The sequence below is a fragment of the Chiloscyllium punctatum genome, chromosome 8 (assembly GCF_047496795.1).
Source record: "Chiloscyllium punctatum isolate Juve2018m chromosome 8, sChiPun1.3, whole genome shotgun sequence".
NCBI lineage: Eukaryota > Metazoa > Chordata > Chondrichthyes > Orectolobiformes > Hemiscylliidae > Chiloscyllium > Chiloscyllium punctatum.
In genome coordinates, this window is record NC_092746.1 from 31,907,571 (window position 1) to 31,932,275 (window position 24,705).

The window sequence follows — 24,705 nt, forward strand, 5'->3', positions numbered from 1 at the left end:
GAAGTCTTGAAACACATAAGGTGGATAAATTCCCAGGACCTGATCAGGTGTACATGGAACTCTGTGGGAAGCTAGAGAAGTGATTGCTGGGCCTCGTGCTGAGATATGTATATTATCAATAGTCGCAGGTGAGGTGCCGGAAAACTGAAGGTTGGCTAATGTGGTGCCACTGTTAAAGAAGGGTGGTAAGGACAAGCCAGGGAACAATAGACCAGTGAGCCTGATGTCGGTGGGCAAGTTGTTGGAGGAATCCTGAGAGACAGGATGTACATGTATTTGGAAATGCAAGGACTGATTAGGGATAGTCAACATGGCTTTGTGTGTGGGAAATCATGTCTCACAAACTTGATTGAGTTTTTTGAAAAAGTATCAAAGAGGATTGATGAGGGCAGAGTGGTGGACGTAATCTATATGGTCTTCAGTAAGGCATTTGACAAGGTTCCCTATGAGAGACTAATTAGCATTGTTAGATCTCATGAAATACAGTGAAAACTAGCCATTTGGATACAGAACTGGCTCGAAGGTGTCAGAGGGTGGTGGTGGAAGGTTGTTTTTCAGACTGGAGGCCTGTGACCAGTGGAGTGCCACAAGGATCAGTGTAGGGCCCTCTACATTTTGTCATTTATATAAATGATTTGGATGTGAACACAGGAGGTATAGTTAGCACGTTTGCAGATGAAACCAAATTTGGAGGTGTAGCGGACAGCGAAGAAGGTTACCTCATATTACAACAGGATCTTGATTAGAATGGGCCAATCGACTGAGGCGTGGCACATGGAGTTTAATTTAGATAAATGCGAGGTGCTGCATTTTGGAAAAGCATATCTTAGCAAGACTTATACACTTAATGGTAAGGTCCTAGGGAGTGTTGCAGAACAAAGAGACCTTGGAGTGCAGGTTCATAGCTCCTTGAAAGTGGAGTCACAGGTAGATAGGATAATGAAGAAGGTGTTTGGTATGGTTTCCTTAATTGGTCAGAGTTGGGAGGTCATGTTGCAGCAGTACAAGACATTGGTTAGGCCACTGTTGGAATATTGCGTGCAATTCTGGTCTCCTTTCTATTGGAAAGATGTTGTGAAACTTGAAAGACTTCAGAAAAGATTTACAAGGATGTTGCCAGGATTGAAGGATCTGAGCTACAGGGAGAGGCTCAACAGACTGGGACTGTTTTCCCTGGAGCATCGGAGGCTGAGGGGTGACCTCATAGAGGTTTATAAAATCATGAGGGGCATGGATAGGATAAATAGACAGTCTTTTCCCTGGGGTAGGGGAGTCCAGAATTAGAGGGCATAGATTAAGGGTGAGCGGGGAAAGATATAAAAGGGACACAAGAGGCAACTTTTCCATGCAGAGGGTAGTGCATGTATGGAATGAGCTGCCAGAGGAAGTGGTGGAGGCTAGTTCAATTGCAACATTTAAAAGACATATGGATGGCTATGTTTTTAGGAAGGGTTTAGAGGAATATGGGCCAAGTGCTGGCAAATGGGACTAGATTAGGTTGGGATATCTAGTCAGCATGGACTAGTTGAACTGAAGGGTCTGTTTCCATGCTGTACATCTCTATGACTCTTTGACTCTATGATATGAAGATACACACTTTCTGCATTGCAGTTTATGTTCTGACCCTGTCCCACATGTTTTCCTGAGCTCTAATTCAATCCCATCTTCATGTTCCACGTCTGCTGCTGCACCAACTCTACTTATTACTACTGTCTTCCAGGTTCTTTTTACAAACAAACAACAGGTAGAATCTTCCCTTCCTTTGTGTGGTTTGAACAATGGCAAGAGCATTGGGAAAATGGGTCAAGAATGGAAAAAAGTCAGAATCTCAACACTGAAAAACTATGTTCTAATTTTCCCTTTCACATTTAAATAATGACTTCAGAATCTCATTATTGAACAGCAAATACCTTATTCCCATGAATTTACAACATATTTATACCTCAAACAATCTTATTAATGAGTCTCTTCCAATTCTCCCACCTTCCCAGATGGCAGAAATCCTGAACATAAGTCAGAGTCTGTACCCACTTCTACAGGACAGTTGTATCTTCCCCACAATGTCCCAGCATGCTCCAGGCTGTCATGTTCCTTGACCCTGTATCCAAGTGAATCAGCATCAGCAAACCATCAGCAGCCACTATATGATCATACTTATTGTCACAGCATTTCAGCCCTTTAACACTTTGACTTGGAGCCCAGGGGCATCTACGATTTGCATGTTTCTACCATGCCACTTTGTGCGCGCAGTTTTTCATCTCAAGCATCTGAAAGCTCTCAGCTTCATATTTTTAATGCTTACATACAGCAGCTTGTCATGGTGGGGAGCGCTGACCAGGTCAAGGGGATGGTGAACATTCAGGTATATGTCTTTGTACAATACCGAACTATGCCAAAGCCAGAGCTACATTATGTGCCAGTAGCTTAGATGGAATAACATTGCACGTGACAATAAAACAAAGGGAAGGATTCAGTGTGCTAGGAATCAATGGAAGAGAAATGGGTGGTGATGCAGGACAGGGAGTGAGATGCCCAAGTGATTGAGTGGGAGAACAAACTAGGAAGGCTGAATACTTTGAGTTGATGAAGTGGGTGAAAGCTTTTGATTAGACACGATGCGTGCAATAGTGAATTGTAGTCCATGATCCTTGGTGAGATGAGTATGTAGTGGCTGAGGTGAAGTGAGTAATGGTCCTGAGGGTGAGCTAGAAAGATTGGCAGATTATGGTCGGGTTGTGTGATTGCACATGAAGGATGCCGAAGAGTCCAGTTGCATAATTAAAGGGAGGAGGATTGTGTGACCAAAGTTACTATGAGCCATGGCAGGCTGGGTGACAAGAATCACATTTAACCAAAATGCTAACTGAAAGTGAAAAAGGTTAAGCTCATATCTTTAACTCACCATGAGCACTGCCTTAGATTTCTGACTCCAGAAAATATCATAGAGTCTAAAATTTCATAATCCTGAAGAAAGCTATTTACAGAGATTGATATGAAAGTAATATTTAACAGTAGCAATGCATTTCCTGATGAGCAGAATTGAAAATTCAAAAAGATATTTTGATAAGGGGAACACTGGAGCTGATTGGCTGGACCAAAATGTTTTTCTCCTCTGTATTGTTTCTGTGATTCATTAATTGAATGAAGAAATTTACCCAGAATAACCTGCTGAGATTCATTAGCTTGTGAGACTCATGTACACAAAATACAATGACAGCACTGAAATTAAAATTCAAGAAATACCTCAAATCCGATCTCAATTGACAAATTACTGACTTTAACTTTTACCTGGACATGCAAATACTGCTGACATTGGTTAAAAGAGAAACTTTAACCGCAGAGGAAGATTACACAGTTCAGTTGCAGTGGAATCATCAAAAATCCAGTTTTGATTTAATAATTTAACAAATAGCTGTTCAGTTGACTACCAAATGTCTTTATTCATCGGATATTGTTAGAATACATTCAAACCTGTGGATTATTTATGCTTATCTTTATTCAATTATACTTACATAATCATGACTGAAAAATTTCATAGAATTACCGCATTTGAAAGCAATGAAACAGACCATTTAACCCATTTACAGAAATATGCACATACTTTGGATCTATTAGATTTCTTCCAATCTTATGCTACTTATTCTATCCTTATTTTCAAACGCATCAATATTATTCATTACCAGTCTGTCTTAACAGCTTTCACCTTCTCACCACTGTAACTAAACAATTTCCATGTGAATTTTTAAAAAAAATCAATGTTTTATTGTATTTATGATGCCTTGTTTCAAACTACCTCGTGGATACAACCTCCATGCTAATCCTATCAACCTTTTTCATAATTTAAAGGATTTTCTTACTGTTTTCTACAGAACAGACAGCATAGTGGAAACGTGGTTAGCTCTGCTGCCTCACAATGCCAGGGACCTAGGTTCAATTCCACCCTGGAGTGACCTTTTGTGTCAATTTTGGATGTTCTCCCTATGTCTGCCAGATTCCATATCTTACATAAGGTATTCAATTGACCCAATTCAATTGATGTATCCAAAGTACCTTCACCATTAAAATGAAATGAGGCAGGCATAATAGAATGAAATCCCTTTAGTATAGAAGCACTACAAGTTCACACCAACCCTCCAAAGAGTAACCCACCCAGACCCATTCCACCTTGACTAATGTACCTAACCTACACATTCCTGAACACGATGAGCAATTTAGCATGGCCAATTCACCTAACCTGCACATCTTTAGATTGTGGGGGGAAACCTACACTGACACAGGGAAAACATGTAAACTCCACATAGACAGTCACCCAAGGCTGAAATTGAACCCAGGTACCTGGTGCTATGAGGTAGTAATGCTAACGACTGAGCCACCATGCTGCTGACAAGTGCTTGAATACTTCATGTCTCCTCATAACTGCAATTGGTATCCGGGTCATTAATTCAGGGATGCCCAACCCACTATCCCTATTTCATGCACATAAAATTTCATCTGCCATATGTGGCAGTAAGTGAAGGTGTCTCTTTAATAAAGCCCCAAACCATAAAACCTTTGGGTTTTCAGGTTTCCTCCCACATTCTGAAGATGTACAGGTTAGGAGGTTGCACATGCTAAATTGCCCATATAACATCCAGGGATGTGCAGGTGAGGTAAATATGGTGTAGTGGGATAGAGCAGGTAGAGGTTCTTCAGAGTTGGTGCAGACATGATTGGGCAAATGGCCTCGGTCTGCACTGTAGGGAATCTATGGCTGTAATATCCCTGATTGTTCAGTGTTTCTCTCTAGTTCTTTGTTCCACTATCCTGCCTTCTCTATCACACACACACAATACTGGACAATACAAGAGTATGGAAGAGTGCAGTTGGTGCACTTATCTACAAATCATGGGGCTGTAGACACATGGGTAGTGAAACTACATCAATTCTTGTCATCATTATCTTTTAAGTTGTTGGATCCTTTCCCAAGTCCAGTACACAATCTACACCTACTCTAAAGCAGAGGCCTACTAAAAGGTTAGTTCGGTTGGCTGGATTTCGAGTTTACAATACAGAGTACCACCAACAGCATTGGCTCAATTCCAACACCAACTTAGACTACCCCAAAGATCCTGCCATTTCAATCTTGTTCGTTAACTGAGTTATCATCTCCCATTGTCTCTCTGTAGTGAAATGTAGCTCTCTGAGACTATGGTGACTTTACGTGTACTATCATTGAGGACAAAATGACAAGGCAAAGTCCACAGCCCATGAAAAGAAAAAGAAGGGACAGCTCATACTAGACTTTGAAAATCAATTGAAAAGCAGGGCTATTCCAAGACATAATCAAAATTATTCACATTACAATAGTCAATAATAAAACAAGAAAAACAATTAAATTGTGTTATCCAGCACTGTAGCAAGTGAATTTCTCCACCAACCAGAATGATACACCCTTTGTTCAGAGCAAACCATGTACATTTTAAACATTCTGACTTTATGTTGAGGGTGATATTCTGAATTGAGACTCATAGCTTCCATTTTCATGGTTTGGACTTCTTTTTTCTTTCGCCAACAAGGTGCGTGGTTGAGCTGCTCACAAAATGCAAAAATACATCTCCGCAGAAAGCCATAATGTGGTGCATGGGAACAAGTCAACACGCCAAGTGCAGAGCAGTATTTGTTTACAAGTCACATATTTCTTTCTGTACTATTAGTGGTGATTTAATTATTGATTGCTCTACTAGTTATACAAAATATATATTTGTGGTTTATTGCTGATAGCTCTTTCTCTCTGAGGCACTCAAAAGCACCACTGTACAAGTCAATTTACATTCTTCTACGTCTAGGACATAGAAGATAGAACATTATAGCGCAGTACAGGCCCTCCAGCCCTCAGTGTTGCACTGAAACCCTTTCTCACTTTATTGTTGTCATTGTGGTAACTCCCCAGCAAGTGGTAGTTTTATTTACTGGCATCCCTAATTTTATTGAGTACATGATAACACAATTTCTACTGTATGTTGGAGCACTTTAACTCAAAACCAAATAGGCAATAACAATTATCTGCTATTTGAACATCAGAGGAAAATTTTCATTAATATATAAGAAAATCACATTTTTGCATAATATTTCATCAAATTGCACCATCACATGAAATCTTAAAACAAAGAGAATCTTCCAATTAAAATTTTAATTTTCAAAGTTAACATGTACAAATAAATTTCCTTGGAACTTGTGCAGTTACAATAGCAGACTACCAAGTGAAACACGCTCCAATGCCATTAGAAATCAGTTCAACAACATTCACATTAATGTTGAACTTGTGCATGGACAAGTGCGTGATAAGCTCCTTCTTTACTGAGGAGTTGGCTATGAGTTCCCTTTTCCACAACTTTACCATTCTGTATCACAGCTATAACATCGGCATTTTGGATTGTTGACAGTCGGTGGGCAACGATAATGCAAGTTCGACCCTGCCTCGCCTTATCCAAGGCCTGCTGTACAATCTGTCAAAAACATAAAGAAAATAAATGCTCGGTTTGATATTCAAAATGGTAATGTAATTGTAGCAACAATGGTCACCTGTTAAGAGATTATCAATGTCAACCTGCTGGCTTTTTTGAAAAAAATGCCTATCAGATTATCCAAAGTGCAGCCACTTCAGAATAATCTGATTTTTCACTCAAAGTGTGACTTGTGCACTTTAGACCTGGTAGGAGAAGGCCCAAAGCTACCAAAGACCTTTGGAGAAGTGGGACACCCTTTTAGAAATAGTCCCAGGACAGTTAAGGGTGGTCTAGTGATGTTTGCAAGAAATAACTGCCCTTGAGAGAAACAGGTGGGTTGTGGGACTGATAAAATTCATAAAATCATTGAAACTGGCAGGAGGGCTATCAAAAGGAGCTGTCAAAAAAGTTTCAACAGAGTTGTCAAAAAGGAAGTTGCCAAGTTGTAAAACCATTTAAAACTGTTGCTAGTTAAATAGTTCATTATCATAGTAGGTGGCCTATCATTTCACATTTTAATTGACAATTCCAATTTGGTATAACTTCTTTGAAGTGGGATTACGAATCTTGATGCTAGTTTTTAAAATGGATTAAAGGAAGTTAAATATTGTGAATTTTACCAACAGAAGTAATGTATTTTGTAGACAGTTAGTTAATAGGCACAAAAGCACTTTATTTTACCCATCTCAGCATAAATCCTGATGTCTGTCCATGGAGGATATGGAGTAAATTAGCACAGTGGATGTAAGGACAGAGCACTGTTCAGACTTCATGCTATAACCAGGATCGAAAATTTAGTTCTAATATTGCAATGTCAAGTTCACTTACCATCAAGAACCAAGATACCCTGAGGCTTGATTGATTTAAATTACATAAAATTTAATCTGTTCAAATATAAGTAAAATAATTACATGTTATCCAATGATACAGATGATAGATTAAGATTATAACCTTTTCACTTTCAGTGTCCAGGGCAGATGTTGCTTCATCAAGGAGTAGGATCTTCGGTTTACGTATAAGGGCTCGTGCAATGGCTATCCTTTGTTTTTGACCACCAGAGAGCTGTGTGCCTTTATCTCCAACTCGGGTGTTGTACCCCTACCACAGAAGGAGATCCATTAAATTAACACAGTCGAGGGCATTTGTAACCAATAGTTATTGACAATCTTTATCGAATGATCACAAGATCCCTACAGATGAAGGCAGCTATCTGCCCTAATTTAACTCGTTCATGTTACATTCCCACACTGCTGCATCCAAATGCTTCTTAAATTATTCCAGGATGTTTGAGTTCACAAATCTATCTGGAAGTTCACTCAAAGCACTGATCACTGGTCAGCCTAAATTATTCAAGGCACTTGATTCCCTGGCTCCTGATCCAATCCCGATGTCTGAAAGATTGAGGGAGCCCACTGAGGAAAATACAATCTGCCCTGTCACCAATTAATGGCCAGTTAGCTGAGGAGAGGCTGGAGGCAGAACCTGCTCTTTGTAACAGTCACTTTATTCCTGATGAAGGGCTTTTGCCCGAGACGTCGATTTCGAAGCTACTTGGATGCTGCCTGAACTGCTGTGCTCTTCCAGCACCACTAATCCAGAATCTGGTTTCCAGCATCTGCAGTCATTGTTTTTACCCCAAAGAGGAAAACATTCCTTGGGTAGTTCAACAATATCTGTGACTAACATTCCAAATGTTAACACTGGCTTTATAAGTGCATTGGTGACATCATGCCTTGTGAATAAGTTTTTTGATATTACTTCAATGCATTTGCTTCTTAAAATTTGAGATAATTGGATCTGCTATAAATAATAAATAATTATAAAACAGATGAGAAAATTAAGAAAAAACAATGAAACCAACTAATTATTAAACATATTACAGTACGTTGATTTGTTTTGCAATGGAACACATGAGAACCATTGTATTGTCAAAGTTATTTGAAATGCTTGTTCATTAACAAAATCTATATCTCTTTCATTCTGGAACAAAAATATCTCCTTCAACAGGTGTGGAATATTCATATATGTGCAGTGTATCCATATATGTATTATAACTTAAATATTCTTCAGAAGACTGCATGCACACAGAGATACCAAGTTCCAAACAGCAAGGTAGGGAGAAGATCTTAGATGTTCTGTGCATGAATAGTGAACTATGTACATATGCAATGTGACCTGACAAAAGTTCTAGGTGGCCCTTCAACTTTTAGCTCTTTAAGATGAACTGGAGCAGCTAGTGGCACAGGTTCTGTGGTGGTGGCAGTTTTGTATTATTGCGTAGTTTCTAGATCAGATAGGCAGTGTAACTTCATCAGTTACATGACATCACACCATGTGATGCTCAGATATAAAGGTAATGTCTCATCCTCAGTCATGTTTTCAGTGCAATAGAGTCAACGCAGAAAGTTATGTCTATGCAATAAACAATGGCATGAACCATGGATAAGTCTAAGATATTATATCAATGTAAATAGCTTGTATGGCTAATAAACTTCAAGATATCTATCTCAACAAGAACCCAGTCTATTTGTATATTTAACATGATTGTACATGTAGAGCAGGTCACAGTAGTGTTTGACACAAGAAGCTAAAGCAGTAGTGACTATAAAACAGTCAGCCTTTGTCACTTTCATTCCACTGAACTGCTAAAACTTTGACAGTCTGAATACATGCAAGAAAAAAAATACAAGTTACATGTTCCTCCTGTGGATGCAAATCCAAACTGTAATTAATAAAAATCTATGAATGGATAAGAAGTTCCACTCTTATATTGTTAGTCTCACAGGCGAAGTGTTTGAAAAAGTTGCACCTTGTTGAAAGAGGTGGAGCTCAATTTTCAATGATGTTGAAAACTTAGAATTGCTGCTCAACACCTTCAGTTGTCTCGGAAGCGAATTTAGATTGTTGGAGTATCAAATTTCACCTTAATGCTAAAAGAAAATAATTTTAAGCTTTTCCTTCCTTCTATCTTAATCCAAACCTAATTGCTATTGAGTGAAAGAAAATTTCAATTAAACAGGAAAATTATAAAGTATTTTTGTCTGAAACAAAAACAGAAATTGCTGGAAAAGCTCAGCATGTCTGGCAGCATCTGTGGAGAGAAATTAGAGTTAATGTTTCAGGTCGAGTGACCCTTTCTTAGAACTGGTTTTTATGAAGTTTTTTTATCTGATTGCTAACATCACAGCTGCTGCACACCAGGATATCCCCTTGACCTGATGCTCGATTTAAGTGGCTGTTGGGAAAAAGAGAAAACCATGGCTTCAGATGGCACTAAATCTTTGTTGACAGCTTTAATTGAGGCCATAGGTAAGTGTTGTCCTTCCATAGTTGCATTTTATTTTGGATTGTGGGAGGAAACCGGAACACCCAGAGGCAACCCACGCAGACACGGGGAGAATGTGCAAACTCCACGCAGAGAGTCGCCTGAGGCAGGAATTGAATCCGGGTCTCTGGCGCTGAGGCAGAGCATGCTAGGTTAGTGATTTTGGGTGAATGGGGTGTGTTTGAGGGACGATGCTACATCTAATAATGGGAGTGGCCAATCATGAACCTTGGTGGGCACAGTAGTGGAGTTACGAGTGAATGTGAGTTTAGAAGAGAGAAGATGATGACATATAACCTTGTGGAGTGCAGAAAATCATTAACCTTCTCCTTGCATAGCTGGGCAATTCTTACCATGGACACCACATTGACCCAGGTGACAAATTCAGACCAGACTGGGAGGTTCTGCTGCTCTGCTCCCCTCTGGCAGACGTGAGGAAAGATGACATCTTCCACTATTCATGACATGTCCACTATTCCATCCAGCAGGATCTCTGGGTTCCCATCAGCAAACTGGGGTGCCAATATTTCTCTATTGGCCTTTTCTGGTGTGATGGTTCACAAATGTGAACCATGAAAGGCTATTTCTGGCTTGCAGCACTCCAACCAGTGCTCAGCTGGAGTTTAAGTGTGACACTGGTGGCAGAAACCACAGACCATCCTCGCAGCTGAACATATTTGCCACTATTATTGGGTACAAGATGGCATGAGAACACCTCTGTGGAAGTGTGGTGCATGCTTAAGGTGAGCATCACATAATCACATGAGAGCTCACACAGAGAGAAACCTTCCATGCCCATCACTGAAATCAACATTAGGCCAAATTTTGGAAAAACTCATTCCATTATCTCCAACAGAGAATCTCATCCTCAGTCCAAGTATTAATCCAGACTGCCACCCTCAAAGCCAAGGGTGGAAATTGAACACAAACCCTTTAGAGTTTGAAGCCAGTTGCTACCATTTGAACCATAGCTTTCTGCCAGTGTGAGCTGACAGTGACCACCCTTGACATCAAAGCAGAATTTGAGCAAAACTGAAGTCAATAGGAATTGGGGAAAGCTCATAGGTGGTTGACCCATACCTTGCACAAGGGAAACTGGCTGTTTTAGTTTAAATCCAATTATGTCAGCCCCTTCAGAGGAGTTTATCGGGGAAGTGTCCCCGGACCAACCACCTTCAGCTGCTTCATTAATGACCTTCCTTCTTTTATAAGGTCAGAAGTAGAAATGTTTGCTGATGATTACACAATGTTCAAAACCATTTATGACCTCAGGTGCTGAAGCAGTCCATGTCCATTTGTAGCAAGAACAGGTCAACATTCAGGCTTGGGTTGATAAGTGGCAAGTAATATTTGTGCCAGGTAATGTCCACTTCCAACAAAGGAGGATCTAATCATTGCCCCTTGATGTTCAATTGTGTTACATCACGTAATCTCCCACTATCAACATCCTGGGGATTAGCACTGAGTAGAAACTAAACTGGATCATTTACATAGATAGTGTTGCAACAAGAACAGGTGACGAATTCTGCAGCAAGTAATTCACCCCCTGAATCCTCAATGCCTGCCCACCTTCCACAAGGTAAAAGCCAGGACTGTGATGGAATACTCTATACTTGGCTTGATGTTTGCAACTCCAACACCAGTCAAGAAGCATCAAGGAGAAAGCAGCCCGCTTGTTTGGCACCCCATCTACCAACTCTAACTTTCAATTTCTGCCACAGATGCTGTACTAACTCAAGCCTCCTTTGAGGCACCTTCCAACTTGTCAGCACTACCAGGTGGAAGGGCAAGTGGAACAGATGCAGGGACACACCATTACTTGCAAGTTCTCCTCCAAGCCACACTTGCATTCTGACATGGATCTTCATTGTCATTCCTTCTCTCCTGGTCCAAAAACCAGGAACTTCCTACATTACAGCACTGTGGGTCTGCCTACAGCCAAAGGCACTTAAAGAAAGCAGCTCCCAATTACCTTCTCTTGCACAAAGTGATGCCCAATAGATGCTGGCCCTGGTCAAGAACAACATCTCAAAAATAAATACAAAAACCCCTCTTTTAATCAAGTCAAGTAAATAATTAATAACACTTTCATCTATCTGTTTTCAAAGAAGGCGTGTAATAATGATTCTGTATCAATTAAGCAACAGAAATACATTTATGATAGTAATTCACTTACTATAAAATACACATTTGGTAGCACAAAACTTCAGGCACTTACAAATTCTATCATTTAGATTTAATCTCTTAATTATGTACATATACTTGTGCATATTTGCACAGAAAATTATTTAATATGTAGAAGTGTATTAAAATATTAAAGATTTTGTGCCTGCCCCATCATTAAAAAGACAACCAATGTAAATATGGACTTACTTCAGTTAAGCTTTGTATGAAAATGTGAATATTAGCTGTTTTTGCAACCTCTTCAATCTCTTCCTGAGTTACAGTTTTGCTGTTGTCACCATATTGTATATTTTCAGCAATGCTACAGTCAAAGAGTATGGGCTCCTGGGATACGATTCCAATCTGTTGTCTCAGCCATGACAAGGGAAGACATTTTATATCTTTCCCATCTGCCAACTGGAAAACACAATGACATGATGCAGTGAATTCAAAGTATACATGCTGAAAAAGTGCATGAAGTATTTTGTTGATTGCTATATACATAACTAATTTATTCTAAGAAGAGTAGTTTAAATCCACACTTACTTCCAAAATGATTTCATCTTGCATAATAGCATGATATAATGTACTGTAGTCAATAAAAACTATGAAATGTACAGATACAAGCATCATATCATCATTATTTCTTGAAGACTGGGATTTGTTTCCAGGGGAACAGCACCTTTCCATTTCTCTGTTCAAGGTGCCATGTTTCATTTATAGGTGCAGACAGGTCACTTGATTATAAATTTGTATATCTTGAATGGTTAGTGTCAGTGAATGAGAACTCTGGACGAATACAAGGATTGCACTCGCACTGATGAAAAGAATAAACAGGATATAACAAGCCAACAACGTTTCAGTTAAAAACACTGTGAAGTCAGAGACGTATTCTTGTTATAAGGATGGGAGAGCTGGTGCATTCGAAAGGTTGACAGCAGCAGTTGTTGACAGCTGATGAGCTCATGAGAAGGATATGGTGACAATGTGTGAATCACCCACCTATCTTCTAACGACATAGCTGGGACAAGAGTCACCTTTTACTCAAAAGGTTCAGGAGTGATAACTGCGATGATTTTAACTGCTGGATGGACCGTTTTATGGACTTACCTGCAAAGGTACGTGGAATAATCAGCCAAAGAGGACTAAGGAGGCACTGAATAGACAATGTCAAGATTAATTTGCTGATGAAAGGGATAAAAGTGACTGAAGCAAAGAGGTCAGTTCAGAAGTAATGACCATGAAGTGAATTCACTTGATGTTCAACATTCCTGCCGAGCTGATGGATGACAATTTAAGTTTTATGAATTGACTCTTACCACTTGTCCATCTACAGCATCATAAAATCGCTCAAGTAGCTGAATCGATGTGCTCTTTCCACATCCACTGCTTCCAACAAGTGCCAGAGATTGGCCTTTATTAACTTGTACGTTCAGACCTTTCAGGACCTGTACGTCTGGTCGTGTAGGGTAAGCAAATTTCACATTGCAGAACTCAATGTTCCCGTCGAACTTGCTCTGCAAAAGGAGAAAGGTTGCAATAGTTATGAGAATTAAATAGAGATGAAATGCTATTATTGAACAATCAATGTCATTGCTAACTTTAATAGACAACTGAATCTTTAATAGCTCATTTACATAAGACATTATACAGTTAGAAAAGCAAAACAGAAATAATGAAAATATTCAAAGTCAGGCAGCATCTGTGGAGAGGAAAACAGAGCCAATGGTTCAGGGCTGTGACCTTTCATGAGAACCCCAAGAAAAGTTTCCCATGTATCGGTTTTGAGTATGCAAAAAGGGGAGAGTAGGAAGAAAAGAGAAAGAAAACATTCTTTGACAGGGCAGGAGAGTTAAAGAATATAGCAACTAAGTCAAAGAGGAAAGCCAAAGTCATGGGACCAGTAAAGAAACCATAGAGGTGTCCAGATGAGGGGTCAATGGCAAAATAGTAGCTATATGAATGTAAAGGAATTAAGAAGAAAGTGATTGAAAAGTCAAAACAGCAAAAAGCAAGGCACAAAATGGAGGTGAAGAACATGATCTTGAACTGTTGAGCTCCATGTTCAATCTGAAAGACTTTTAAACACCAAGTCAAAAGCTTGCATTGTGATTTATCGAAGCACAGCACAGGCCTAACAAGAAAGATCAGAGTGGTGGCAAGATAGAGAATTGAGAGGACTGTTAGGGCCTGGGATTTTCCATCTTGGAGCTAAAGCTCTGCTTTAGCCTGGGGTGGGTTATCTCATGTGATTCGAGGATTACATCTCATTTTCTATGCAAGCAGGAGATTGAGCAAATTATTCCATAAATCATAAAGGGCTGGAAAGCAGGATCAAAAACTCGGGTACTGTATTTAAGAACCAGCTGACACACATCACTCACTGCAGTCCAGCAGCTTTCATTCAATCTGAGGGTCACTCCCACCCTAGTGAAGACGCCATCAAGAAGCAGAAGCTGGCTGACAATTTTGTGACCCCTCATTACGGGTGCTACTGGATGGAAGGAAGACAAAGTAGGCAGGTCCTCTTCTTGGGAGATGGCAAAAGGAGGCCCCCCAGCAAGAACATCTAGCCTGGAGTCAGGCAGTGAGTGACACCAGTACCCACCAGTATAACCAACTGCAGTGCTTAAAGAGAATGAATGAATTGCCACACTCCATAAAAATGAGTGAAAGTCTCACAGGGCATCATTCTGTCTGACTTTCCACTGCACAGGCATCTCATTAAAAGATCAATCCGTAAGCCTGCGTATCACATGCATAAGTTGTCCGATTAAAGTTCTAACTGTAGAAGGGAACTATCCGACCTCCGCACCTGCCAGGTATGGCTCACCAACTTGTCCTGCCCCCATTGATATCACGTTTAATCCTCCTATTTATTTCATTGCAGAGTAAGCTGGCCCATTATTAGGTGGAGAGGGACATGATTGACAGAGACGTGTTGGACGTGAAGGTCCTCACCCACCTTGAGGAGTGGGCAATGGAGCTGATCACAGAAGACCAGGTGTATTCGTGTACTACTGAAGAGACAATGATTGCTCACTCAGTCTCGCATACTCCAAGGTCCATTGTCACATGAAATGAATGGCATTGTGTGGCTCACCCATCTTCTCCCACTCTGAGTCCCTTTTGTCACTTATTCAACTTTTCTCTTGCACTGACCTGTTATTTGCAATAGGAGAAAAGTGAGGACTGCAGATGCTGGAGATCAGAGTCAAAAAATGTAATGCTGGAAAAGCACAGCAGGTCAGGCAGCATCCAAGGAGCAGGAGAGTCGATGTTTCAGGCTTAAGCCTTTCATGTGTTTGAGATGTCGATTCTCTTGCTCCTCGGATGCTACCTGACCTGCTGTGCTTTTCCAGCGTCATCCTTTTTGACTCTGCTATTTACAAGGTCCTTGTTTAACTACCCCTCTTTCTCTATGGGCTCCATGTCTAACAGTCCACTCAACTCTCTCCTTTCCCCATGCCTCAACCTCTCCCAATTTCAGGTTCAGTTTAACCATCGCTTTTTCTAAGGAGTTAACTAATGAAGTCAGTGGACCTGAAGTGTTAACTCTGCTTTCCTCCCACAGATGCTGCCAGAACAGCTGAGCTTCTCCAGCAATTTCTGCATTTTTGTTTTGTTTCAGCTCTCCAGCATCCACAGTTCTTTGCTTTATTTACACAACGTTTTGATAGATGTAGAAGAGGCAGGGAATGTACCTGGAGGTGAAAGATCAAGTTGCCAGGCATGTATTTGTTGAACGCAGATGAGTATCGGAAGTGTGAGATTGAGCAGAAATCAATGGGAAGGCAAAGTTAATTCCAATGAGTTGTGCCATTAAGGAGACATGGATACTTGCATGTTAGGCTCTTGATGGCAAGAAGTTGACTCGCCTTGAGGAGAGAGTCTTAACCATTAAAGTTTCACTCTCCTGAATGAGTTAGCACATTATTCTCCCTTCCTCTGGCAGCAGAAACTCATGCCCAGGGTCTCTCCAATAGAAAGAGTGGAGGTATTCTGCAGAAAGTCTGTGTTTAACATTTCCAAAATTGAGGAGACCATATTGTGAGCAGCAAATACTGGACAGAGTATTCAGGCTTTTGGATGGTGAGAAAGGAGGATGTAAAATGAAGGTGTTATATTTTCTGTGCTTGCATCGAAAAGTACTGGAGGAAAGGAAGGTGCTGTAGGGAGCGGGAATGAAATGTACCAAGGTATCACAGAGAGAAAACTGTCCCTTTGGCAAGGGAAGATGTCTTCTGCTGGTGGCTTCTCACTGGAAATGGAAAAAATCGGCAGAGGATGATCTGTTGAATAGAGATGCTGTTGCAGGGTAAGATGAGGAAAAGATGAATCTTGTCATGGTTCTGGGAAAGATAGAGGTGATGCAGGGATGACAGCAGAATTGTTAGTATGGAAAAAGTGACAGAGATGGAGAAACTGGGAAAATAGTTAAGTGGGATGCAGGAAGTACAATTCTCTAGTTAGCTGTGGTGGTCCATGGATTTCCAGTGAGTGTTAGTTTATAAAAAAATTACAGTTAAAGGTGAAGATAGAATTCCAAGAATGCACCGTGAAAATTGTAGAATTAATTAACATGCATATAACAGACAGTTAATGCTTATTGAAATAAGTTTTGGTTGATGCAATTGCTTGCTACTTACCGGTTTTTCTCCTCCTTCGTCGTAAGTTTCAATAAGTGGCTTCCTTTCTAAAAGACGGAATATCTTTTGTGCTGAAATTTTAGCTTTGGTATAGTCTGGTGCAAAAGTTGAAGCTTGTCCCAAATTCATAGCAGTAAATACAATGACAGCAAAAACCCTAATATTATTTAAAAACAGATTTTAGAAATAGTTTTATTCTCTTTAGTATTTTGTAAAAGCATGCTTGCAATGAAATAACTTCACCAGAATTGGACAAACTATTCAATTGTTGCTTTTTCTTTCGCCGATTTCTAATTTTCTAACATAGCATCCCTTGTGGAAATAAACGTGTGTGATTTGTCTCTGCAATAATTCAAATAAAGACATCATGGACAAAGACACTTATCTGAAATATTCTGACCTGGTTGCAATCCCTATTTCTAAACCAGATTAGACCAAGTGTTGCCCACTTCTAACAATTTTGGTCAGATTTCTGATGCAAGATTGATCACAACAGGAGTAGTCCAGCAATCCATACAGGCAGCTTTCCAGTGGGCTGTTGCAAAGATCATTGTTATGACAATAGCTGCCATATTCTATTCTTTCTGGTCACAGATGTGAACGGTGTTGACCAGGAGCTGAGAGGCAGCCACTCTCACACAAGCTCAGTGATGATGGAGCAGTAGCATATATTGGAAGAAGTGCAACACCCACCCCTTTTGTTTAAACTAGACAAGCAGAGAGGAATGAACTTTGCAAGATTTGAACTTGCACTTCGACATCACAAAGGGAATTTTCACCCACCATCTTACTCACTCAGTCATGATCACAAGTATCGCAGGGTAGCAGATGGATAAGTAATGGGGTAGCATGACAGGTGGATAAAATAATGGATGTCAAGTGGTTAAGGGGGTTAATGTACCAGGGATGTAAGGGTGTAGGGTGCCTTGGTGGGTGAGGGAAAGGGGTGCCAAGTGTGTCAGTTGACAGGTGAATGAGGGGATAGGGTTCTGGATATATAAGTAGTATGGGTGGCAGTCAGATACACATGGATAGAGTCCAAGGGCTGGGTGCAGAGTGGATAATGGCTCAACTGCATGGACCCTAAGAGAGTAGGGTGTCAGGTGGGTAAGGGATAGAATGTTAGCCAGGTGGGTGAGAAGGTTTGAGTAGCAGATTGGTGGAGAATACAGGTAGCAGTTAAGTGGGTGATTTGATTATGGTGGGTCAGTTGTCAGGGGTTGGCAGGACTGGCATCCATTTATCAGGAGGGGCCTGGGGGCTGCAAGATAAGTGAGGAGGTGGGTGAAGTTGGACCGCATTAGGGAATACGGTCAAATGCCCGTGGGTTGTGGGTTGGCTTTATGGCAAAGGTTTAGTCATGTGGGGAAATCAGGTGCCAGTGGTTGGAGTATTCCTTGATGTGGAGTGGAGTCACATCTCCAGTGTAGGAAGTTGAGGGTCCCAAATGTTGATCAGTTCCTCAATGGAACTTTGAGCTTGACAGGTAATTATGTATAAACAGTGTACTAGATTGCCAAGAGATCCCAACACATATCATTCAGATATGCCTGGTCTGTGCCATCATAATAACTGGGACAAAGAAAGCAAAACAGAAAATTCCCAAAAATCTGATATTTCTTTGCAGGGCAAAGTCATTTATTTTTTGCCTCCGGGATCAGAGTTTGGGGCATAATTCAAATAAACCAGAGTTGCTCCCATTCCAAATTCCAGCCGAAATAACTATTAGCAGCTCATAAGAACATAAGAAATAGAGTAGGCCGTCTGGCCATTGAGCCTACTCCACATTCAATTAAATCATGGCTGATCTTTTCATGGACTTAACCTTAATTCCTTTATTGTTCGAAAAACTATCTTTGTCTTAAAAACATTGAAAGAGATAGTCTCAACTGCTTCCCTGGGCAGCAAATTCCACAGATTCACAATCTTTTAGGTGAAGAAGTTCTCCCTCAACTCAGTCCTAAATCTGCTCCCCTTATTTTGAGGCTATGCCTCCTGGTTCTAGTTTCATTTGCCTGTAGAAACAACCTCTCTGCTTCTATCTTATCTATTTCCTTCATATTTCTAGATGTTTCTATAAGATCCCTCCCTCATTCTTCTAAAATCCAAAGAGTATAATCCCAGTCTACTCAACCTCTCCTTATTAGCCAAGCCTCTCAATTTCAGAATCAATGTAGTGAACCTCCTCAGTTTCTCCTCCAGTGTCAGTACATCCTTTTTCAAGTAAGGAGACTAAAACTGTACACAGTACTCCTGGTGTAGTTCATCACAAATTGGTCACTGTTCACAAATGAGAATCAATGTTGCCTCAGAAATCCCACCACTCAGACCAGACTGTATCAGAATTTTAAAAATGAAATGAAAGTAATGAAAGCAAAGTTGATTAACTGCATAGCTTGTCAAAAGAGGGATTGCTTGAACACACAGGCTTTAATTGCTCACTAACACAGCCTGAAAAATTAGATTTAATTTCCGCTTTCAGACACATTCTAAGAAAAGAGTCTGCAAGTATATACTTGGCTATTCAATTTGAACATTGTTCTGGTAGCTTATCACACTACCTCTTGCCACTATTCACACTATCCAGTTAAACATCCCCTTCATTCATTTCCAAGATGTTATAACCTAATCAACAAAAATATTGAAGGAATGTTATATAAAGCCCTAAACTGTTGTATGGGAGAACACAGCAGTGGCTACAGGAATAACATCAATAGTGTAGTAGGATATTGTCATCTTCATGGTTATTATTTTACTGCTTTTTTTGGGATGATGATCAGTCATGCTTCAAAACATTCTGAATAATTTTGTATAATATATAGTAAAGTATGTCACAATCAGCATGCAAATTGTTTTTGGATATACTGTTGACCAAATGCAAGGCTTTGCTTTGTTACACAGTTCACATTAAGACCTTTTCAAACTGACTTACATATTTTTCTATTCTTTTATGTAATAAACGTGTGTTCTTTGTTAGAAAACATTGGCAGCCTCTTGAGAATATATTCAGCAATTAATCCCCACAGTAAGCAACCTCAAAAATTCATCTAATGTTCTGTTTACCCAGATTTCACTCAGGGATCTAACCTGTCCAATATTACCATTAGCTAGGATCATAAGAACGGCTTTATTTTATAAAGTTACTTACAAGAACACGTCCTCAAAAACCATGAAGCAATTTACAATGAGCCATGCTCCAAATCGAAAGACTGCAGCTTGAACAAAAAATGCAATACATTGTGCCAAACCATAGCTGAAACCATAAAATGGAGCTTTCGAGAGTGCGGCTCTGCAAAAATCATAAAGAAGCTCAGAAAATTTGGCATCTTATTTACAATGCGAATCAATGAAAATATGGTTCATGCAATATATTCATTAACTTTATATTTAAATAACTATCATTTTGAAAATGTGTAGTGTTCAAAAATCTAGAGTTAAATTTAAAACAATTGTGAAGGGGATAGAATAATAGGGGAATCATTGCCATGGTTAGTGAATGGATAACTTCATTCTTGGTGAGAAAGGAGAAATCAAGCTCCCCTTGGATTATCCTTTGGATCTGCGGATTGGTTAATTTCTCCAGAGTTAAATAAATGGCAAGTTATAGGAACTGGTTTCTGATAAGGGGGAATCATAGATCAAAAACAAGTATTTTGTCTGAACATATAATATGCATTGTGGACACCCATGTTCCCATTTTAGACTAAAAACTGCATGGAAGCTTTAAATCTTTTATAAAAAGAGCTACTAAAATATTGCTCAAGATACAATGTTTTCAATCATAGACTCAGCATGTAATATGCTTGCAATTTAAAATAAGTTTGGGAAAGCTATGTACCTGTAAGGTTTATCTACATGTTCCATGTATTTTTTATAAAAAGCATCTTCTCTTGTCAAAGATACCACAGTTCTAATGTTCTCTACTGTTTCTGTTGCAATCTGAGAGGAAGTGAAACAAAATATCACAAAGATTGCTATTTCATACAATTTACTGAATCAAATATAACCAGAACAACAAACGAAGTCTGTTTTCAGTAATGAAGTTTAAAACTATTTGATTCAAAATTTTATTCTCTAAAGCAGAGGTTCTCAATTACATCTGAAGCCATTCTGAGGAATCCACCTGACATTCACAACAATTCTGTTTTCGAAAGGGGAAAGAATGTTTACAAGTCATTTAGACTATGTTTAGTTTGGTGATAAAAGTACAAAAAATCAATTCAGAATATCTATAAAAACACAACCTACAAAAATAATTAAATTATTAGTTCATAAGTAAAGCTGCTCAAAGGAATCTGATTCGCTTTGCCATGGAATATTAACATATCTAATTACTATGTTTTAATCTAGAGTAATCTTAGAATAAAAGAGATCACCTTAAAGATCAGAGATAAGGAGAAACTTCCTCAGCCAGAGAGTGATGAATCTATGGAATTCATTGCCACAGAAGGCTGTGGAGGCCATGTAATTGAGTATATTTAAGACTGAGATAGATTCTTGAGTATCAAAGGATCAAGTGTTACAGGGAGAAAGCGGAGAATTGGGTTGAGAAATGTATCAGTCATTATTGAATGGCAAAGCAGACTCGATGGGCTGAATGGCCTAATTTCTGCTCCTATGTCTTATGGTCATATATTGAGCCACACATTCCTAGTAAAGTGCACTGACGATGTGGTGAATTATGCAGTAATAAATATTGCTCTTAGTAAATACTCAAATATTAGCAATGTAACATGTTCTGTAAATATTTATTTTTCTAATTTCTTACTAAGTGTTACAAATCTCAGTTAGATGTGGCATCAAGCAGTTGAAAAAGTACATTGCAAATGACCAGAACAAAGCATATATGAGAGACTGAAAATCACATTAACCCCTTTATCTTTTTATTGGTTAATATATGTGCAGCATAGTAACAGCCAATTGTATTATGTTCCTGTGATTCCTGGAGCCTCTGATAAATTATGCAAAATCATTGATACAAGAGAAACAGGCAAGGGATGTTTAAATTATGTCTCCTCGACCTACAGGATGTAGAACTGTTTTGTTGTTATCATTTGAAAACAATATTCAGGTGCATGTTCTGAAGACAAAAAAAGTTTATTTGTACTGTATTTGCTCGGAGTAATGAAAGAAAGGATAATTTCTATTCAGAGGTCCAGATCCACCAAGAGATTATGTTGGAAATTACATGCCATAATTTCCTATTTCAAATTTTAATGGACAGGAAGTGTTAGGGGTTGTGCTCTTAGTTTCTTAATTTACACTCACTTCTAATATCCAATAAAAATATACACTTGTTGATTCAACTTGTAAATATCAATGAAAAGACATTTTAAATATGGAAGAAAAAACATTTTAATGCATCACCAAATCACTAACACAAAATAGATTGGCCCTGTTCTATCAGTGTTAGCCTTTTCTTTATAAAGTTGCTTACAATTTTATTTTGGGAAAATTGTGGCTGGTGAGAAATACCAAAAGAAGCTTTGGTTTTAATCAACAGTGTAAAATAGACGACATTGGCTCAGTCACCAATTAAACAGTTCTCTGGACTTTGATGTTGGGTGATGGGGCAACATTGTGGCTCAGTGGTTAGCACTGCTGCCTCACAGCATCAGGGACCTGGGTTCAAGTCCTACCTCAGGAAGAGCTTGCACATTCTCCCTGTGTCTGTGTGGGCCTCCTCCCACAATCCAAAAATGTGCAGGCCAGGTGAATTTGCCAGGCTAAATTGCCTGTAGTGATAGGTGCATTAGTCAGGGGTAAAGGTAGGGGAATGAGTGTGGATGGGTTACTGTTCGGTGTGGACTTGTTGGGCTGATGGGCCTGTTTCCATACTGTAGGGAATCTAATCTAAATGTTCATTTTACATTATTGCCTGAAGTTATGACATGTAATCAGAAATGTAGTAAGAATGTCTAGCTAAATTCTCACCTTTCCAGATTCTTCGAGGGATTTGTTGTCCTTGGATGCGTGCCCAAGAACTGATTTCATTGCAATAATATTTGCAGCAAGAAGAAATGGGATGCAGAACAGGATGAGAAGAGTTAACTGCCAGCCAAAAATGAATGCAAGAATTAAAGCTACCCCAAAAGTGCAAACAGTCATTGCCATCATACCAAGTCGTATTCCAGTTGCCTGAGGAGAAATTAAAAACATTGCTGATTAAATACAAAATACTTTGGGCAGTTCAAGCTACAGTGAATAAACTGCTGAACTAATTCACACAGAAACTAAATAATCAAATGGTGTTGTTAGTAAATACTTGGTTGTTTCTTGAGGTTATTTAAAAGATTGGCATCTAATTTTGTTGAGAGGATGATAAATACATAGGAATTAAGGATAACACGGTTAACAAGAGTTGGGAATTAATAAGTCAATTCTATTAAAATGTGTAGATGGTCCTCTAGTGTAGTGGTAATGGCCCTGGATCAGGAAGTTGGTGTTGAAGTCCCACTTTCCCCAGAGGTCTCAGAACATGCCCAAACTGTTGATTTAAAAGGAGGGCTCTTGTGGTGCAGGGCAGTGTTCTCAGAACTAGAAGCTGAATAGTGAAGAACAGTTATGACTTAATGAACTTTATGACATAAATCTATATGAAAGCTGACTTGTTGAATGTCTATGATGCTCGGACAGACTTTGACTAATTTAGAAAACTGGATGATGTTTCTATTGAAGAATGCATCATGGACACAATTTGACTGTGTGGGATGCAATGCTTCCCCAGTGGGGCAGCATGATAACTCAGTCATGAGCACTGCTTTCTCACAGCGCCAAAGACCAAGGTTTGATTCCAGCTTCGGGCGACTGTCTGTGTGGAGTTTGCACATTCTCCCCGTGTCTGTGTGGGTTTCCTCCGGGTGCTCCAGTTTCCTCCCACAATCCAAAGATGTGCAGGTTAGGAGAACTGGCCATGCCAAATTGTCCATAGTGTTCAGGGGTGTGTAGATTAGGTGCATTAGTCAGGGGTAAATATAGGAAATAGGGTAGGGGAATGGGTCTGGGTGGGTTACTCTTCGAAGGGTCAGTGTGGACTTGTTGGGCTGAATGGCCTGTTTCCACACTGTAATGCAGATTGTTGAATCAATCTAGATTATCAGCATGGATAAGCTTTTTGTCCTAACCAGAGTTAAACTCAAAGAGGGACATTTTATCTGAAGCTCCAAAAACATTGTTGGCAATGTATTAATTTTTGGTTAGTTTTGAGGCACGAAGACCCTCATCAGCAGTGACACATGTCACTTTACTATAATTGTGGAGCCAAGTGGAGGGAACAGATCCATATCTCATGGCCCAAAGTACTGGTATTGTCAGTGATGATACATTGCAAAGGTTCACTGCATTTTGAACAGTGAAGGGAAAATTAGGAGTATAACAAGGCTCATGAGAAGCGGTCTCAGAGCTTAGTATAATTTGGTGGTATTTACAAGGGAGTGGGCTTTCTAATATGACTCATATGCCTCTGTTACAAAGGGCCATTTTGATTCTGGATAATCCAAGGTTGAGGACGGGAAAAATTTTTTTGAGGTATTTTAGGTGTTGGAGGTACTTTCCTCAAATTCCAGGAGCAGCAATTACTGTTTTATAAGCTGTTGCATTGTTTTGGAACTTTTGAGAGAACAAAAGTCAAAACAACGAGACGTTGAAAAGGGATGAGAACAGACAAAGGCAGCACATGGTGAGGTCCATGCAGGAGAGAGACAGAGAGAGAGAGAAAAAACCACTATTGCTGTTTGAATTCATGTATTGCTGTACATTGGAGTGCATCTGGAAAAATTAACAAACAATAAAATTCACAACTAATCTTGGAGGAACCTGTTCTGGAGAGGTCACAGCAGAGAAACAGATAAGTGAATATTTTTAAGTGTGGCCTTACAGTAGGTCTGCAATAGTGAGTAGAGTGTGTTCTTTCTTGATTATATGTTTTATTGAGGTATGTCTCTTGATTTCAAATATTAGATCACTTACAGTGTGGAAACAGACCTGTCAGCCCGCAACCCACTTCACCTAACACTACGGGCAATTTAGCATAGTCAATTCACCTGACCTGCATATCTTTGGACTGTGGGAGGAAACCCACATA

General features: G+C 39.6%; 1 protein-coding gene across 3 annotated transcripts in view; it reads right to left on the reverse strand.

Annotated features, from left to right (window-relative positions):
* Positions 1-3,449: 3,449 nt before the first annotated feature.
* Positions 3,450-24,705, reverse strand: part of abcb5 (ATP-binding cassette, sub-family B (MDR/TAP), member 5) — a 95,328-nt gene continuing 74,072 nt past the window's right edge. For all 3 annotated transcript variants that reach the window (XM_072575333.1, XM_072575334.1, XM_072575335.1), the window contains 8 exons: positions 22,557-22,760; positions 20,461-20,561; positions 19,771-19,911; positions 16,623-16,779; positions 13,293-13,490; positions 12,184-12,390; positions 7,437-7,583; positions 3,450-6,485 (listed from right to left, as the gene is read on the reverse strand). In XM_072575333.1, the coding sequence (XP_072431434.1) occupies positions 6,288-6,485; positions 7,437-7,583; positions 12,184-12,390; positions 13,293-13,490; positions 16,623-16,779; positions 19,771-19,911; positions 20,461-20,561; positions 22,557-22,760 (1,353 nt within the window). In that variant the 3' untranslated portion in view covers positions 3,450-6,287. The remainder of the gene's footprint in view (positions 6,486-7,436; positions 7,584-12,183; positions 12,391-13,292; positions 13,491-16,622; positions 16,780-19,770; positions 19,912-20,460; positions 20,562-22,556; positions 22,761-24,705) is intronic.